Raw genomic sequence first — 17,738 nt, 5'->3', positions numbered from 1 at the left:
GCTGGTTAGCCGAATTGATGCGGCACTGCTCTGCGCGTGCATTAACAGCGCGACAACAGCATCAGCCAAAATATCACCTTGGGGACTTGCCATCCATTCGACAATCGCTACTCCCTTGTTCGCACCTAACGTGACTTTAACCTGCGATTATGATGGAAATAGAGTGCATTGAAAAGTGTGAGAGACTGAGATATATGACGACTTGGACCGCGCATTAATCGTTTTCAACGAACGCTCAGTTTACACACCTCGTTCACAAGTTGGAAAATGGTCCGCGTCGAGTCCTCTGATTCTTCCGTACTTTCCGATACCCCAGCAAACATTTCCGTCAAAAATAATCGCAAAGTCGCAAGAGATCCAACAAATGGAACGTGCAGCTTACTGGCGATCGAGCCGACTCGCAAGGGAGTGTAGGTGGCTAAGTCTTCGGGAGCAACCAATTTCGAATGAAAGTTATGCGTGACAAGAATACCCCGGACTTCTTCCCCTTCTTTAGGCTCTTTTTGTCGATCTGCTAACGATCCCATGACCTTGGCCGATCGCCGACGTGCAAATTTAAGTTTGACTTCCTGTAAATTCGGTGGCATGGTAATCGTTGGACGTTTATTCTAAGACACGATTTGCCGGCAACAACCGAAATCAGAGATTGTGAGTGGCTAAACAACGCAAATACGACAAAGTTCTTCTTTACGGAAAGCGCTTACCTCCGGAAACTGCTTATACTGTAGCAGTAAAGCACTCTTGAGTCGTCCCATTTCATCCTTCTGTCCATGTACGAGAATAATGTGTTTCGGCGCCACTTGATTGATAAAAGAGCGGTTTTGTACAAAATCAACGTGCGCCGAGAAACTGACGTAGTCCACTAGGGCATTTAACGGTTGTCGACGACCTTCCAGTGTAACAACTTCTTTGGGTTGCGCCATGATTTCTTTGGCAAGTGTGTGCTCAACAGCGTAACCGGCAATCAACACACCATTCTTGTGATCCGACGCCCAGCGATCAAATAGCTGCCGCGAAACTCCAGACTGCAACATCCCTGGAGAGGCAAAAACGACCGAAGGACCGGAGTCGTCAAACGAATTGACGTCAATGGATTTGAGATTTTGAATGAAACGAAATCGGAAAGGATTGGACACGTCCATTTGGGAGCGTATCCGTGCGTTCATCATATTCGCGTACGTTTGATAGACACGTAGTGCCCGAGAAGCCAGCTTACTAGCGTACCAAATGGGAATGTTTTGCAAATGCGGATTTGCCTGCCAGTACTCGTCCAGAATGAGCAACAATTCCTGGGCTCGCCCCAGTGCAAAGACTGGTATGAGGCATCTGCCGCCGCGCGATATGACTCGTTCGATGGTTCCGGTAAAGCGGGCTTCGCGCTCGGCGCGACTCGCGTGTACTTGCACACCGTACGTGGCCTCTACAATCAGCACGTCGGGGGACTCGGCAGGAATTTCGGCCGCCATCAAGTGGCGATCATCTTCCATGGAGTAGTCGCCCGTGTACAATATTTTGCGTCCACCGAGACTGAGAAAGAACATGCAAGCACCGAGCACGTGGCCGGCATTCAACGCGTAAAATGACAAACCGCCGACCGTGACTGTGGTATGAAAATCCATGAGCTCGATCTTATCGATGCAAGACTGAAGATCGGCTTCCGTGTACAGTACGTCTTCGGGTTTGGCGTTTTTCATTTGCAAGAGTCGGAGATAATCCCCAAGAAGCAATCGCGTCACCGCCTTGGTAGGATGAGTCATAAAGATGCGGCCTTTAAAGGAAGTTCGTTCGGTCAAATAGGGTAACGAAGCGACGTGATCTAGATGAAAGTGGGTGATGAGCAAGACGTCAACCTGATCAGGCTCAATTCGATCGAGATAAGGGAGTCCATTCAACCCATCGTACCCAGGATGAATGCCGCAGTCCAAGAGAATTGTCATTCCGCGAAATTCAAGCAGGTGGCAGGAACGTCCGACTTCTTGGCCCGACCCCAGCGGAGTTATGGACATGATATCTTCCATGATCCCCAGTGGTATAAGAATCGAAAGGCGATCACTTTCCCCCAAACGACGTCAATAACCCTTTTCGACGACGTGCAATGTCCGTCTTTTCGGTCGCGACGCAGATGTAGTCTATGTGATGATTGCTTTACTGTAAGTCTTGCTCTATTGCTTCTAGAGTATATGGAAGTATCTCCGGATTGTCTCGAGTGTTTGTAGTGGGTGTTTGCTGAACCTGTGCGGTGCCACGAATGGTATTGGTAGTGTACCTGCGGGTACTGTTGGCGCTTTGATTTTGCACCGATGCTTGTTGTCTGTCCGTCGATCTCATATATGTCTTCGAAATATCGTACCGCTATACTTAAGCGAATCAAAAGGATCGAAAAATGTCGTATTCGACCCGGCTGTGTCAGTGCTAGCCCCTATATCAACTCGCGCTCATCGCAACCAACCCGAACGGTCCGAAAACTAATCTTGCACAAAATCCCGTTCCCTTCCCATTGTGAAGCCGTCATCACGTCACGTTCACAAGACTTGATGTACAGAGAGACCAGAGGCTCGCACAAAGCAGTCGAAATCTCGCTGGTCGATTCCAATCGATCCGAAAACGTACTTTCGCTCCCACAACGCGTTAGTACGCGCGCATGTCCGCTTCAGTGGCGTCGGCACAAGCCATTCTCCGCAAAGGATGGCCGCTCGTGAGTCAAGCGGCATCGAATCCGTACGCGAACACGGGCAAATGGATATTGGGAACCGCTGGTCTCGTCGTAGGCATGATCCACGTGGGAGGTGTGACGCGGTTGACGCAATCGGGCTTGTCCATGACGGACTGGAGTCCACTAGGATCGCTCCCACCGATTAGTAAAAAAGACTGGGAGAAGGAGTTTGATCGATACAAACTTTTTCCAGAATGGCAACAACGCAAGTCAATGACACTGTCCGATTTCCAGTTCATTTACGCCTGGGAATATGGACACCGTATGCTCGGTCGTTTCGTTGGTGTCGCGTTTGCCATGCCTTGGATGTACTTTACATTCAAAGGTAGGATACCGAAGGGGTACCAAAAGCGCATGGTGGGACTACTCGCCATGGGTGGCACTCAAGGTATGGTTGGGTGGTGGATGGTAAAATCCGGTCTAGGGGACGATCGGCGTGACGAAAAGCGTGAAATTCGTGTTCGTCCCGTCCGTTTAACTTCCCACTTATCCATGGCCCTGGCAACCTACGGTGCCCTGCTCTGGACGGGATTTGATATACTCGGTATTCCACAAGAAGCTAATATAAAGGATCAAGTCAAAAAGCTTAGCAAAGACGCGCTGCGTCACGCGCAGAAGCTTCGATCTACCAGCCTCGTCTTGGCGGGCTTGACGTTTTGCACGGCTGCTTCAGGCGGTCTTGTGGCCGGAAATGATGCAGGCCGTGCGTACAATACTTGGCCAACTATGGGGGATGAATGGATTCCTTCGGAAATTATGGATTTGGTGCCTTGGCAACGTAATCTCACCGAAAATACCGCCACGGTACAGTTCAATCACCGCATTCTAGGGACAACGACCGCGTTTACCGCTCTCTATTTGGTAGGCGCGGGCCTGTCGCGAAACCGTGGCATGCTTTTGACTCCCCAGGCTCGCAACGGTCTTTATGCGGTCGGAATAGCAGCGACCGGACAGTTCGCCCTCGGAGTCACAACTTTGCTAACGTACGTACCTTTTTCGTTGGCGGCAGCCCATCAGCTCGGGAGTGTTGTGGTTTTTACCAGCGGTCTGTATTTGGCGCACAGCTTGCGATACGCACGTCCAGCATTGGTCCGGGCGGTAGTGACATCCTCCATATCGACCTCTGCCAGTACGACGTCTCGCGGTGTTACAGCCACGGTCGCACAAGTTGCTGCTTCGGGTGCCAAGGCTGTGTAACGATACTGTTAGGTTTTTTTTGTTGCACGCGCAAGTCGGAACGAACAAAACCAATATTGATTCCAGCATGTTTAAACGTACTTGGCCTACTCTATGTCTCGTAGGAATATAGCAAGAAATGAGACTGCATGGTGCCAGGCTCATCCAGTTTAACGGAGGCTATTGACCGTGCTACCCACATTCGATGACCGTGGTGTAGCCAGGCAGAAGCCGGCCATTGGCTGCGCCTACTAGCGCATGAAATAATAGCGGACCGTCTACTTTTTCCAAGATTTTATCGTACGAATAGACTCATTTCGTTCTCACATCGATAGCCTCCTTTTTTGCCTAGGGTTACTCTAGAGAGAGGGGGGGGAGAGTACTGCTCACAAGCTGAAGTGGGCGGTAAATCATTTTGGGTTTGTGCACATGACGGGCTCAAAGTCTGCATTTGGTTTTTCGAAAAATGCGAACTCTCATTTTTTCTTGTCGCCAACCGTGACAGGATGGGCGGTAGGTACCACTTTTTGGGCTGTTCACTGGCGGGGTCAGTTTCTAGCTTATAGGCCTTTTCATCGAACCGTCCCTCCGTCACAGTCAGTGTTTTGCCCTCGATTAACCTGTAAGCAATAACGCATAATGGCTTCGGTAGTATGGAGGAGGCCTTGCACAAGGCTGCTGTCAACAGTACAATACACACTATCCGCCAGCAGGGTTTATAGAAGAAGCGCAGTTTACCTTTCGGTCTCGACAATTCAGCTGTCTGTGAGATCTTTTTCGGACAAACACGATTTGGAAAGTCCTAAAAAGCGTTTACACTACGAGATTCCTCAGCGAGTCCGACAGAAAGTGGTCAGTGCCTCGGATGCGGTGGCCCTTGTTCGAGATGGCGATACAGTTTCCTGCTCCGGATTCGTAGCGCAAGGTACGTCGGACCAAGGCAATCCATTGCGTTTTTGTTCGGTTTGTTTGTACCAATATCCGAGCTCGCATGTCTCACAATATTGTTCGTATTTCGACTCTAGGCGTTGCGGAAGCTGTCTTGAAAGCTTTGGGTGAACGGTACGACCGTACTGGCCATCCCAACAACTTGACGCTGCTCTTTGGCGGAGGTCCCGGAGACTGGGACAGCCGCGGGCTGAACCATCTCGGAAAGTACTCCGAAGACAGCAGCAAGCCACACATGCTGCGACGCACCATCGGATCCCACTATGGGCAAACGCCCAAGGTAGCCCACATGGCTCTCCAAAACATGGTGGAAGCCTGGACTCTCCCATTGGGCTCGGTGTCTCGTATGATACGGGCTCAGGCGACGCACTCACCAGGCCATATCACTGAAGTGGGCATTGGTACTTACATTGACCCAGATATTTCAGGTGGGGCTACCAACGAGACTGCTTTGGAGAGTCCGTTGCACAGCAAACTGGTGCAAAAGCTGGACATAGATGGCCGTCCGAATCTGATGTACAAGGCCCTACCGATCCACGTAGCCATCATTCGTGGAACGACGGGAGACTGCCGCGGCAATATATCGATAGAGGAGGAGTCTGTGATCTGCGACCAGAAGATCCTGGCGGCCGCCGCGAAGAACTCGGGAGGCATTGTGATTGCTCAAGTGAAGCGGTTGGCCGCGGACGGCACCATTCCTTGCCGAAGTGTCGCAATCCCTGGGCCGTTAGTTGACGCTGTAGTGGTCGTGGACGAGAAGGACCACGACAGTCTGCATCCAATGAGCTATGTGGAGCGTAACAATCCATCGCTGACTGGTCAAATCAAGACGCCCCAGGACGAAGTCCAGAAGATGCCGTTGGATGTTCGAAAGTTGATTGCTCGTCGGGCGTTCTTCAAGTTGAGTCCCGACCAGATTGTGAACCTTGGAATAGGTTTGCCAGAGGGCATTGCAAGTGTGGCTGCCGAGGAGGACATGCTCCAGTATATAACACTGTCAACGGAGGTGGGCGTCTTTGGCGGTCTGCCGGCTTCTGGGCATAACTTCGGTCCAGCGTACAATGCTACGGCGATGGTGGAAATGAACCAGATGTTCGACTTTTACGATGGAGGCGGGTTGGTAAGTAGGATATGGATGGGTATGCGGATTAATCTGTGTTCGTTGTTGCTTGTTGAATGTTGAATGTATTTGTGTCGGCCCTGAACTAACTCTCGGGAACTGCTGGTTGCGGTATACTGCGTGTGACTTTTCGCCGTCCGGTGTTGCAACAGGACATTTGCTTTCTGGGTGCTGCTCAGATCGGAAAGAACGGAGATGTGAATGTGTCTCGTATGTCGAAAGACCGACTGACGGGTCCCGGGGGCTTTATCGACATTACGCAGTCTACGCGGCGTATTGGTTTTGTGATGGCATTTACTGCGAAAGGGCTGGAGGTGGACATTCCTGGAGACGGGAAGCTGGGAATCAAGCAAGAGGGTAGAGTGAAGAAGCTTGTTTCTAGTGTGTTTGAGAAGACGTTTAGTGGAGACGAAGCGGTACGACGGGGTCAAGAAGTCACCTATATTACCGAGCGAGCTGTTTTCCGTCGAACTGGGAAGTTTGATGTGCAAAATTGAGTTGATGGAGTTGCCCCTGGTATTGATTTGCAGAAGGATATATTGGACCAGATGGAATTCATACCAGCAATCAGTCCCAAACTAGCTGAAATGGATCCACGTATCTTCAAAGAAGGCAAGATGAATGTAGCGACGGATTTGTTTGGCTCATTCGACAACAGATTTCGATACCAAGAGGATGATCACATCATGTATCTTGATCTGTTTGGAATCACTTTAAATACCGAAGGAGATATTCAGTGGTTTTTCCAGGTTGTCAATGACATGCTAAAAGCCAAGGTTACCGAGAAAGGAAAAGTTGCACTGGTTGTAAACTACAACGGATTTGATGTTCGAAACGGGCTAGAAGACATGTTTAGGGCTGGAACAGATGACGTGGTTGAAAAATGGTGCAAATCAGTCAAACGCTACTCTGGTGCTGCATTCCGTCGATCTCGTCTGGGTGAGCAGCTTGGTCTGACCGCCTGGGATGCCGAGAAACTTTACGACCTATTCGATTTCAATGGGGATGGAGAGATGTCTGTGACGGAACTCCGAAGTGGAATGGAGAATCTCTTTCAGTCGAAGCTCTCCCCTACTCAACTATCCTACTTTGTCAATACTCCGGAACAGACCATCATTGGCCGCCAGAGTTTTGAGAGGGGCCTCGCCGAGCTTGCTCGTCTTGACGAATCGACATTTGGACGCTTTGGAAAATTTACCTTGGAAGAAGACGAAATCGCGAGCGAAGCTATATTTTAGACGATCTCCTGTTAAAGTGGGACTTAGACTACCTCTGATTCATGACTGTGAATACTATTGTATCACGCTAACCATCGTTTAATTGTGTAACACGTGTTCATCCTCAACCTCGTAAATCACTATCGAGAGAAGAAACTGCGGCTGGCGTTGGGTAGTAAACATGGTACATTCCCCGACTCCATGCCGGAGCACATGAACCAACTGGCAATTGTAAATATCGTCGTTGTGTAGTGTAACTGTACTAGCAATTCCGATACATAATAGTGAACAACGAGCATGTCCTGCTCTCAGTCGGCGGATGGCTCAAGGTCCGACAGAAAAATTGACATTGCTGTTTTAGAAGCCTGAATGAACAGCATCGCAAGGAAAACATCGCTTGACGACTTGTGCTGACAGGGTAATGGAGACTCCAGAAGTGGTGGTTCGCGCGGTCGACGGAGAAGTCGAGGCAATGGATGTTGAGGTTCCCAATGTTGAGATGGACTTACTATGGAAAACGCAAAAAGCAGTCGAAATGGAACGCGCTCTAACGGCGACGATGCGCAAGGTGGAACCCTGGCTACGCTCGAGCAAGGTGAATCCCAATCAGCCGCGTGTCCGCCCTATTCCCACGAGTATGGAGCAGGTGCATCAAGTATTGGCGGTCGCTCGAAACCTGGCGTCACGAACTTCTGCTCCAGCGGGATGGAACCCGAATGCTCCCGTCGTTGGCTTTACCACTCCCAATCCGCTACCGCACCAGCTACGCGGGGGTGCCTTGGCTGCTCTGCAACTGGAGCGTGCCCGGCAATCGGAACGCGACAAGAAACGACAACGAGAACAACAGAAAAGCGCGGAACTAGAACAGGCTGCCGCGGCTGCGGCAGCCAGAGCAGAACAGGAACACCAACGCCAATTACCGAGCGAATTGAACGATCCGACTACCGGCAGAGATCCCAAACGACGAGAAGTTGCGCATCACGAAGTTGAAATAAGACCGACTTCTAGTCGACCACCAGCATCGGCTTTAGACATTGCATCCAGGCCAGCGCCACCCCAGGTTGATGTGTCTATGAATCTGAGTGACAGTAGCAGCGAAGACGATGACGATTAAAGGAAAAATGGTTCGTGTGTAGCGTGAACACTTGCTTCTGCTTCTGAAAAGGCTCTCTTGCGCAAACGTGATGCAATTTGTGTACGAACTTACAGTTAGTAATCGTTATCACCATGAACTTGCACAATTGCGTCCTTTAGAGCGTTCACTCGCCTTTCAATCAACATCCGCAATTTTTCGTCTTGTGCTTTCCGAGTCGCTCGCTCCTCCTGCAGCGCAGCACGCACATTCCGAATTTGCTGGATAAGATCCTCCGCCATTTTCGGCTGATCGTCCAAATCCTCCGTGGAAAGCTTGGCAACATTTTCCGACAGCAACGTCAAGGTTGCGTGATTGGCGGCGGAACTTTCACACCGCCGTTGCGTCACAATCCCTGCCCAATGCTCGAACCGCCGTACTAAAGCCCGTTGGCATTTGTCAGCTTCGTGTTGTGCGAGCCGATCGTCGGCTTTCCAAGCATCGATAGCTTCGTCTAGCGACAGAGACGATTGCAGATTGGGGAGATCGACAAACATCGACTGCGTCATTTGTGTGTCCAGCTTTTCCAGCCGATGATGGATTTGTCGCCAATGTTGCGGCGAGGACACAGGCACGGCATCCCGGTCCTGCAGCAAGGCCAAGTCGTCCAACAATCGGTGCGAGCGTTCCACTAGCGAAGTTTTCCACGCCGTGTGCAGGGCCGCGTCACGATTGATGTGCTCGTGTGCCAAGCGAGCCGAAAGCATCGCTAGTTGGTGGCTCAATTGATGAATTTGGTTGTTCCGGGTTTGTTGTCGCCGGAGTGTTTTCTCTTCCACTCGCTGGAGTTGCGATGAGACGGTCTTTTCGTCCGTTTGAAACAGCAGTTGCAGTGAATGATTGGGTAAAGGAGCCGCGATGGTCAGTGCTGGAGCTAGTATTAAGTCGGTAGAAATATTCAGAAGATTGTCGGAGTCTTGGTCTACAATAGGCTGGTCGAGCTCGGTCGAGAGATTGTTCGCATTGTCGGTAGGCCCAGCAGGGGTTATCGATCGTCGTGAAGGATCACGAAGATCATTGAAGGCATGGTCGTTGCCGTGGATGCGATAGTCGATTTCCGGCGTGTCACTGGCGGTGCCTCTCGGAAACGCTGCTTGGATTGGCGAATCGACGGGGGAGGACTCGCACGGTTCCACCGAGGGCCCATCGTCCGCTTGCGGAAGGTCGTCGTCTGCAAAATCCCAATCCCACTCGTCGGTCGCCGTGTGGTCGGTTTCCTCCGTCATGCCGGTATCTATCTATTGTGTGTGTTTGTATGTTTGTCTCGATTGCTTGCTTGATTGATCGACCGATCGAGGTATCTGACTAGCTATAGAGCTGTCGAGCGAGGCAAGTCTCCACTATCGAATACGGGGCACGGTGACGGTAAAAGCAGGTCCGGCCCGAAACGCCTTGCTGTGTTGTTCCTGCGACGTGAATACCCTACCCTATCTGTCGGTCTGCGTTTGATTGACATGACGTGACTGACTATAATATCGTCACGTACGATCCGAAATTCGAAAAAACGGTTTTGCTAACAGTACCGTCCTTGACAGATTGTGGGAAAAGCAAATGTCGGCAATCATACCGTGAACGTCCGACATCTATATATATATATATATACATATATGAAACCAATCGAGCCGCACCGAACACAATACTTGCCTATTCCAGCTCGACCTGACTGGAAGTGGAAAAAGACCCGTTGTTCGGCCAAGCGCGGGTCCACTAACGATCTTGCTTGGTACCCAGACTACCTACGGTCTCCCCGCGCGATTGACCGTGGTGATGTAATGACCGACCGGTCGTGTCACTCTCGCTCGTCGGAACCGGGCACGAATTCATCGCGACAACCCGCTTCCGTACCGATCTATACACACACAGACACACGCTGCCGTCACGCCCGCTGTAGACACACACACTAGTCGTGCCTAGCTAGCACAACAAGGTCCCTACGATCAAACCAAATTCTGCGTATTAACTGTGTGTGTAACTCAGAGCGGACAAGCGTCAAGAGACACATTTGGTTGCCGTGTTGTTCGTACCGACTGTGCTTTCCAGTTTTCTCCATTCGTTCCAAATACCCAGTGGCGTAGTTTCGTCGTTTTCGATCGTTCCTCTAGCGAATCTTTTACGGGGCTCGTCACCGATCCACTACTGCTGCTGCTGCTGCTGCTTCCGAACTACTACTGCTGTTTCGTTGTACACCTTCCTTGCTACAGCCAAAATGCCGCCTCCCATAGTTGTGCAGGGTACCGCCGTGTCGAATCCGCACGCCCCTCCGGCGACGGCCAACGCCTACGCAGCCGCTAGTCCGGCTCCCACCAACTTTGCCGGCAAGGGCGAAACACAGGAAACCCGTTGCCGCGATCCTATTTTTGCTGTCCTACTCTACGCCAACGTTATTGCCATTGTGGCGGTGGCCTTTACCTACGGACCGGACGCTGTAAGCAGCAACAGTTCCAACGTGGAATACGAAGGTTACGTCATTGCCACCATCATTTCGGCCTTGTTGAGTCTCGTATTGGCCGCCCTCGGATTGCTCATACTTATGGCCATTCCGGAAACTCTCATTAAGGTTTCACTTATTTTCGTCGTCATCATGGCGGGCGTCTGGGCTGCCCTCGCATTCTTGTCGGGCAGTGTCTTTGCCGGTATTATGGGGATTATCTTTTTTGCCATTTCGATTTGTTACGCCCGGGCCGTTTGGAGCCGCATTCCCTTTGCGACGATCAATCTCGTTACGGCCTGTACCGCCATCAAGGCCAATTGGGGGGTCGTTGGATATGCCTACATCTTTACCGCACTGGCTGGCCTCTGGAGTGTGGCGTGGGCCGTCGCCTTTGTGGGGGTTTACGATCAGACCTACACTTGTGACGATGTTACCAATCAGTGCACCGACGTCAATTACGGTTACCTCTTTTTGCTCTTTGTGGCCTACTTCTTTACGCATCAAGTGCTACAGGTACGTAACGCCATGGTTGGGACGCGATACACGCACACACATACATATATATATATATATGTATATATATACACGTACCGTAGCACCCCCTCACCTTGGGATGTCGTTTATGTTTTCTTCCAGAACTCGATTCACGTCACCGTCGCCGGTATGGTGGGTACCTGGTGGTTTGAACCGGAAGACGCTTCCTGCTGCTGCTCGCCTTCCGTCAATAATAGCTTTTTGCGCACCATCACGACCTCGTTTGGTTCCATTTGCTTCGGTTCTTTGATCGTGGCCGTCATTCGGGCGTTGCAAATGCTCGCCAACGCCGCCCGGGCCAACGACGACGGAAATTTTCTGGTCTGCATTGCCGAGTGCATCCTATCCTGCCTGGCGTCCATTGTCGAATACTTTAACAAGTGGGCCTTTATCTACGTTGGCCTTTACGGGTATGGATACATGGAAGCCGGCAAGAACGTCTTTACACTCTTCCGGAACCGTGGTTGGGAAGCCGTTATTGCGGACGATCTCATCAACAATACGCTCTTTTTAATTTCCGTTATTATGGGTGGGATCATGGGCAGTATCGCGTTGATCATTTCGCTCGTTTCCGATCTTTTTGAGGACGCCGGTGGCAACGAAAAGGGCATTGCCTTTGCGTTGGGCTTTGTGATTGGTTTAGTCATGACGAGTATCGCCATGAGCACCATTGCGTCGGCCGTGAACGCGATAATTGTGCTCTTTGCCGAAGCGCCGGCCGAATTTCAGCAAAACTACCCCGACCTCAGTAACCGTATGCGACAGACATGGAGCCAAATCTATCCAGGCAGTGTTTAAAGCAAGAGCGATTCCTCTCGTTCAGGGAAAGTACGCGCGTAGGGAGCCGAGGTTGTACACGCGTGGACGCGAAAGAAGTCGGATAATTATTGTGTTGCACTGTCGTGTCATGCGAAAGTGGGTTTAAAGGCAATATGTGTGAACACTCTTGCGTCTCGTCTCTCTAGTAACTTTGTAGACGCCCCTTTCGCTTTCGTGAGATCGGTGTATACACCATGTAGGGGGTACCCTGTAGTGTGGAAATCGACGATGGTTCTTTGATAGAAAACAAAGAGTCGTCGAGAACGCTGTTTCTGTTTGGTACGCCATCTCTGTCACGTAGAAGGAACCACCTTTTGCTGGCAAAGATTTTGGACTACCAGCAAACAAGTTCCATTGACAGTAAATATCTTGGCGTACTGGTCTAATCGTAGTCTTCTTCGTCTACGTCAATTTCCGTTTGCCGGCGACCTGCTCGCTGGAGCTCATCTACATTCACGTGACTTTCCTGCAGATTGGCTCCCACCAATGCCGTCACAGATTTTTGCTTGAGTGCAAACGACTTCGCTGTGCGTTGTCTCTTTTTCGTGGGTTTGTAAAGTGACTGCCGTTCGGATTCCTCTTGGGCTTGAAACCGTTCCAGTATCTCTGCGCTCGAGTCGAAAAAGGCGTAGGACGGATCATTCTCTAGAATATGCCGTAGTCCAGCCACCGTCAAGACATGATGTCCTCCCACTGTAACATTCGTTGCTGCGCCAGCACGCGACCCATCGTCGTGTTCCGCCGTGGATTGTGCGTGGCGGGCCTTTTGAATCAAACGGTGCAACCACAAGGCAGACGTTGCGCTAACAACTTGACAACTGGATTGTTGCATCAAATCGATTCCGGATTCTTGTTCGAGCAACGCTTTAATACGAGACAGAGGGAATAGGGTGGAATAGTCCATCGATACAGGTTGGGCCGCGGGAGTCTCGGTCGTATCGTTGGTGTTGTTGCGGTGGGAGGGCTTGCGATTCATCGTCGTATTGGCTGTCGCTCTTGCGCCCTGTATCGACGGACAATCCAGAAATTTCTCGTGGTCTCTCTGTATGTTACACAGTAAGCAGAACCCTTTTCCAAAAAACACACGCAAGAATGAGGAGGCCGATCCATTCGGTTCCAACCTTGGAATCCGATGCGGTTACATTCGTTTTGGTGCGTTGACTGGTGAAACCATTCCCGACACAGTCTCTCTGTCAGTAGCCCTGCCCTGCCCTGCCATTCGAATGAGGTTCAAGCGATGGGCGCCTGTTCTATTTGCTCGAACTTCACTGCGGTCCCCAGCGAGCATGCCCTGCTTTTCAACCGATTCGTATATATAAGGGCGTATGTAATACACATTGTTGGACGCCTATACATATATGTGCTGCCAATGGATTCATAGAAAACGGGAACTTTCAGGGAACGAGATACATTATACAAAGACGACCTGGCGCTGATCACATGGTTCAAACGAGCGGAGTGAATCCCCGTTCCATCGACCGGCCATGACCAAGGTTGCGACAAAGAGTTGTCCCTGGATCATCCACCTACCCCACCAACCCGTTGTTTCGTTAACCTTGCAGCAGACTATTCCAGGCTATTTCTTTTCACATTGTTCCATTACTGTTGTAGTTTGACCAGTGCAAAGTGGTCACACCGTTTCCGTTGACTGACGAGTCTCCTCTTGGTTCCAGAAGTAGCGGTAAGCGCGTCGACAGCCGCACCTCGCATCCCCCGTGGTGCGCACCTTGGCGCGCACCACCATCCACTCGAGTGTCGCGTTTAGTAGTACGCGCGATATCTCTATGGCGAGCTCGCACGATTCACACGTATGGGTCCGAACCGACCTGGTCGAAAGCGTCTTGGGTAACGACGGGACTTTACCCAAGGGTTGGCGTCCTCGGAAACGCACACGGGTAAGCGGTGATGAGTGGGGATGGGTTCGGGCGGTTGTCCACCAAACGACCAACTCGACGAATACCGTTGATGAGGCAACGGCTACGAGTGCCTCGGAAGCAACTTCGCCGTTTGCACACGTAAAATTACGAAAGACGAACGCATTATCGCCGGCACAAAAGTCGCCCTCGTCCAGATGGACCGGATCTCCGACACGACTCGCCAAGACGGTACAGATTACGCTCACGGTAGATGATCCCCTGCTGGCCAATGGAAAACTCAATGGTGAAACCGTTACGTTCAGCTATAATACGGGGGAACAATCCAAAGTCTGCGTCGCTAACGCCTGGTGGCGCGAGGGGCAACCGCCACCGGAAGACTTGACCAGTTTGGAACAATTGCACGAGCCAGCGGTAGTCTTTTGCCTCCTCCAACGTTACCAGTTAGACCACGTTTACACATACACGGGCAAGATTCTTCTGGCATTGAATCCATTCCAAACGTTACCCATTTACGGGGAAGAGATTATGCGATTGTACTGGCACACAACCGGCTCGTCGTCGCCGAAAGCCCAATACGAACGCCCACCACCTCACATTTACGCTATTGCGGAGGACGCTTACAGATCCATGATGCGCTCACTCCAAATCAATGCCTCGCGTGGAGAAAATCAATCCATTCTAGTATCGGGCGAAAGTGGTGCTGGAAAAACCGTCACCACGAAAATCATTATGCGCTACCTGGCGACTCTGTCGGAGCAACGCTCCCACACTTCCAGGGTAGGCATCGAGTCGCAAGTACTTCAGAGTAATCCCATTTTGGAATCATTCGGCAACGCCCGTACCGTTCGAAACGATAATTCGTCACGCTTTGGCAAATTCATTGAAATATCCTTCCGGGACGGGTCTCTCGTATCGGCATCGGTTGAAACGTACCTACTGGAAAAGGTTCGGCTGATTTCGCAGTCGCCGGGTGAACGGAATTATCACATTTTCTACGAAGCCCTGGTAGGTTTATCTTCAAAAGATGCTCAAAGCTTGGGTATTGCCGACTCATCACCACGAGACTTCCGCATGACGGCCGTGTCCGGTACCTTCGATCGCCGCGATCAGGTACGCGATGTTGATACATACCGCGATTTGCGACAGGCCTTAGATACAGTTGGTTTTTCGACAGAAGAGCAGCACGGCCTATTCGTGGTAGTATGCGCATTGTTGCACGCGTCGAATTTAACTCTGACCGAGTACGGTCACGATGCGAGTGCATTGGATGAATCGAACCCTAGTTTGCCTGCGACAATTGCTTTGCTCGGAGTCGATCCCGAGGATTTAAACAATGCCGTCTGTAGCTGCGCTATCGAAGCTGGGGGGGAAATCTTGTTCAAGAATTTACCTGTGGAGAAGGCACATAAGGCAATGGAAGCTTTGATCAAGGCCACCTATGGTGCGCTCTTCACGTTTATTGTGCGCAAGATCAACTCAAAGATACAAGCACAACACGATACAAGCGGATTATGGCAAGCTTCGATTGGCGTTTTGGATATCTTTGGTTTTGAAAGCTTCGAAGTGAACTCCTTCGAGCAGTTGTGCATCAATTACTGTAACGAGGCGTTACAGCAACAATTCAACAGGTTTGTATTCAAGTTGGAACAGCAAGAATATCACAAGGAGGGAATTGACTGGTCCTTCATTGCGTTTCCTGACAATCAGGATGTTCTTGATTTGATTGAAAAGCGTCACGATGGAATATTGTCCGTACTTGACGAACAATCCCGGCTGGGCCGATGTACGGACAAGTCTTTCGCTCAAGCTATTTATGAGAAGTGCGGTGCCCACCCTCGTTTTGAATCTTCCAAATCACAGCAAGCCATACTAGCATTTGGAATTCAGCACTATGCTGGCTCCGTTGAATACAACACGGCTAACTTTTTGGAAAAGAACAGGGACGACTTGCCGAAAGAGACAACAGAACTGCTTATGTCGAGTTCCAATCCGTTTTTGGTTGGCCTTGGAAAGATACTTTGTGAAAAATCAGTGGCATTGAATGCTTCAAACTCAGCCATGTCGAGGGGAAACCGGAAACAGTTGCAACGCGCCGCCAGTTCCATCTTACGGGACAGCGTCGGCAGCCAGTTCAGCTCACAATTACAGTTGCTACGGAAACGTATAGAATCAACAGCTCCGCATTACGTCCGGTGTCTTAAACCCAATGACGATTTGGTACCAAATAGCTTTGATCCTTTGGTGATTGCCGATCAATTACGCTGTGCTGGTGTTCTAGAGGCGATTCGAGTGTCTCGAGTCGGATTTCCGCACCGATATTTTCACGATCACTTTGTGCAGCGCTACAGTTTACTGGTAGCTAAGCGGCTGACCAAGCGAGGGCGAGGGCTGAACGGTTGTGACTCTTGCGGAAGTTTAGTGGAAGAGTTACTCCCTCAGATTTCGAGTATTCTGGATGATGAGGCAGTCTCCCCTTCCAAGAATCATCGTCCTACCGCGTAAGTCATCCCTGATTTGCTGGTTACAGTTATTGCATCACGCTCTCACAATGCTTTTCAAACAGAATCTCTCTTCTGGGAATGCAAATGGGCAAAACAAAAGTTTTCCTTCGTCGTCGTGCATTTGAAGCCTTGGAACACCTACGAGGACTCAAAATGGAAAAGGCCGCCTCAAAAATTCAAGCATTTGGACGAATGATCGTCGCGAAACTCAATTATGATATATCTGTGTACGCTGCCGTTTTAATACAAAACTTCTTTCGACAAATCGGTGCATTCCGTCTTGAACGTGCGCAGAGAATCGAAGATGCTGCCGAGAGAATTCAGTGCAGCTGGAGAAGTTACGATGCACGAAGGACAATGCAAGCTGCGCGTTACGTTGCCTGGTGGTGTCAGAGTACTTATAGGGGAAGTGTCGCCCGTCAGTTATGTGCCTATTTATTTTTGGACCGTAAGGTGTTGACGATCCAACATGCTTGGAAATATTATGCATCAACTCGAACTTTTCGTAAGTTACGCAAAGCGGTGGTCCTTCTACAGTGTCGACACCGTGGTCGTGTTGCCTATCGCGACTTGTGCAGACTGCGCCGCGAAGCTCGAGACCTGTCTACCGTTGCTGCTGAACGCGATCAGCTTCGCCAGGAATCTCAGCGTCTTCGTCGAGCGCTTGAGCACGCGAAACAAACCCCTCCGATTATTTGTAAAACCCCACAAAGGTCTGGCAAGGTCGAAGTTGATCGATTGCGATCCGAAGTGCAGCGATTGCAACTAGAGCTGGAAAAAGCTCGCCAATTACCTGCGCCATCAATCTGTAGTGATTCGGAGGTACAGCTATTGCTAAACGAGATGGCCAAGAAAGAAGAAGAGTTGGAGAAATTACGATTGGAGTTGTCAAGCAGTAGATCACACAATGGCTCCTTTTCGGAAACTTATTTTGGCAGTGAATTCCTATCTGCAGTTAAACGCTTGAGCCCAGTCCGGTCCGACGTCAGCTTGTTAGATATGGAAGTTCACACAGTACCAGTATCTTCATCGCCTAGAAATGCCAAACATGGGCATGGATCTCAAACTGTGGCCAGGAGCACTGGAAATTTTGATGACGAGCTTCATCGCTTACATATATCCATAAAGACCGGCAATCGCCAACTTCTCAACCAAATTCTCAAAAATTCTACAGATGAGTGCGTCTTGATTAATAGTGGCGACCAATACGGACGGACATCTCTACACATAGCAGCACTTGCGGCAAACATTGATTTTGCCGAAGTCCTAC

At 50.4% G+C, this 17,738-nt stretch overlaps 8 protein-coding genes across 8 annotated transcripts; 5 read left to right on the top strand and 3 right to left on the bottom strand.

Annotated features, from left to right (window-relative positions):
• Positions 1 to 24: 24 nt before the first annotated feature.
• On the bottom strand, positions 25 to 2,227 carry PHATRDRAFT_28482 (predicted protein; the record flags this gene model as incomplete). The annotated part of the gene is made up of 3 exons (XM_002181158.1): positions 705 to 2,227; positions 234 to 608; positions 25 to 141 (listed from the first exon to the last, which is right to left on the bottom strand). Coding segments are annotated over exons 1-3 (1,806 nt in total), but the record flags the coding sequence as incomplete, so codon positions are not given.
• A 270-nt stretch (positions 2,228 to 2,497) lies between these two features.
• On the top strand, positions 2,498 to 4,124 carry PHATRDRAFT_21354 (predicted protein). The gene has a single exon (XM_002181328.1). It carries the CDS (start codon positions 2,642 to 2,644, stop codon positions 3,908 to 3,910), a length of 1,269 nt encoding a protein of 422 aa, XP_002181364.1. The 5' UTR covers positions 2,498 to 2,641; the 3' UTR covers positions 3,911 to 4,124.
• A 274-nt stretch (positions 4,125 to 4,398) lies between these two features.
• On the top strand, positions 4,399 to 6,789 carry PHATRDRAFT_21350 (predicted protein). The gene is made up of 4 exons (XM_002181327.1): positions 4,399 to 4,814; positions 4,915 to 5,957; positions 6,110 to 6,600; positions 6,641 to 6,789. The coding sequence occupies exons 1-3, from the start codon at positions 4,529 to 4,531 to the stop codon at positions 6,452 to 6,454; spliced, it is 1,674 nt and encodes a 557-aa protein (XP_002181363.1). The 5' UTR covers positions 4,399 to 4,528; the 3' UTR covers positions 6,455 to 6,600; positions 6,641 to 6,789.
• Positions 6,790 to 7,526: 737 nt separating this feature from the next.
• PHATRDRAFT_47085 (predicted protein) lies at positions 7,527 to 8,288 on the top strand (the record flags this gene model as incomplete). The annotated part of the gene is made up of 1 exon (XM_002181326.1): positions 7,527 to 8,288. The coding sequence occupies exon 1, from the start codon at positions 7,596 to 7,598 to the stop codon at positions 8,286 to 8,288; it is 693 nt and encodes a 230-aa protein (XP_002181362.1). The 5' UTR covers positions 7,527 to 7,595.
• A 95-nt stretch (positions 8,289 to 8,383) lies between these two features.
• PHATRDRAFT_47084 (predicted protein) lies at positions 8,384 to 9,585 on the bottom strand (the record flags this gene model as incomplete). Its single annotated transcript, XM_002181157.1, has 1 exon — positions 8,384 to 9,585. The coding sequence occupies exon 1, from the start codon at positions 9,530 to 9,532 to the stop codon at positions 8,384 to 8,386; it is 1,149 nt and encodes a 382-aa protein (XP_002181193.1). The 5' UTR covers positions 9,533 to 9,585.
• A 1,788-nt stretch (positions 9,586 to 11,373) lies between these two features.
• On the top strand, positions 11,374 to 12,003 carry PHATRDRAFT_5491 (predicted protein; the record flags this gene model as incomplete). Its single annotated transcript, XM_002181325.1, has 1 exon — positions 11,374 to 12,003. A coding segment is annotated over one exon (630 nt), but the record flags the coding sequence as incomplete, so codon positions are not given.
• A 469-nt stretch (positions 12,004 to 12,472) lies between these two features.
• Positions 12,473 to 13,169, bottom strand: PHATRDRAFT_47082 (predicted protein; the record flags this gene model as incomplete). The annotated part of the gene is made up of 1 exon (XM_002181156.1): positions 12,473 to 13,169. The coding sequence occupies exon 1, from the start codon at positions 13,064 to 13,066 to the stop codon at positions 12,473 to 12,475; it is 594 nt and encodes a 197-aa protein (XP_002181192.1). The 5' UTR covers positions 13,067 to 13,169.
• Positions 13,170 to 13,874: 705 nt separating this feature from the next.
• myoA3 (predicted protein) lies at positions 13,875 to 17,143 on the top strand (the record flags this gene model as incomplete). The annotated part of the gene is made up of 3 exons (XM_002181324.1): positions 13,875 to 15,998; positions 16,050 to 16,393; positions 16,531 to 17,143. Coding segments are annotated over 3 exons (3,081 nt in total), but the record flags the coding sequence as incomplete, so codon positions are not given.
• Positions 17,144 to 17,738: the final 595 nt, after the last annotated feature.

The sequence above is a fragment of the Phaeodactylum tricornutum genome, chromosome 12 (assembly GCF_000150955.2).
Source record: "Phaeodactylum tricornutum CCAP 1055/1 chromosome 12, whole genome shotgun sequence".
Lineage (NCBI taxonomy): Eukaryota > Bacillariophyta > Bacillariophyceae > Surirellales > Neidiaceae > Phaeodactylum > Phaeodactylum tricornutum.
This window is presented reverse-complemented; position numbering and strand designations above follow the sequence as displayed.

What these genes read in the sequence shown, in the direction of transcription:
- PHATRDRAFT_21350 (XM_002181327.1), top strand. Translation starts at nt 4,529, where the DNA reads ATGGCTTCGGTAGTATGGAGGAGGCCTTGCACAAGGCTGCTGTCAACA. An exon ending in CTCCGGATTCGTAGCGCAAG is followed by an intron (nt 4,815 to 4,914) that starts GTACGTCGGACC and finishes TTTCGACTCTAG; the next exon opens with GCGTTGCGGAAGCTGTCTTG. An exon ending in TTTACGATGGAGGCGGGTTG is followed by an intron (nt 5,958 to 6,109) that starts GTAAGTAGGATA and finishes GTGTTGCAACAG; the next exon opens with GACATTTGCTTTCTGGGTGC.
- PHATRDRAFT_21354 (XM_002181328.1), top strand. Translation starts at nt 2,642, where the DNA reads ATGTCCGCTTCAGTGGCGTCGGCACAAGCCATTCTCCGCAAAGGATGG.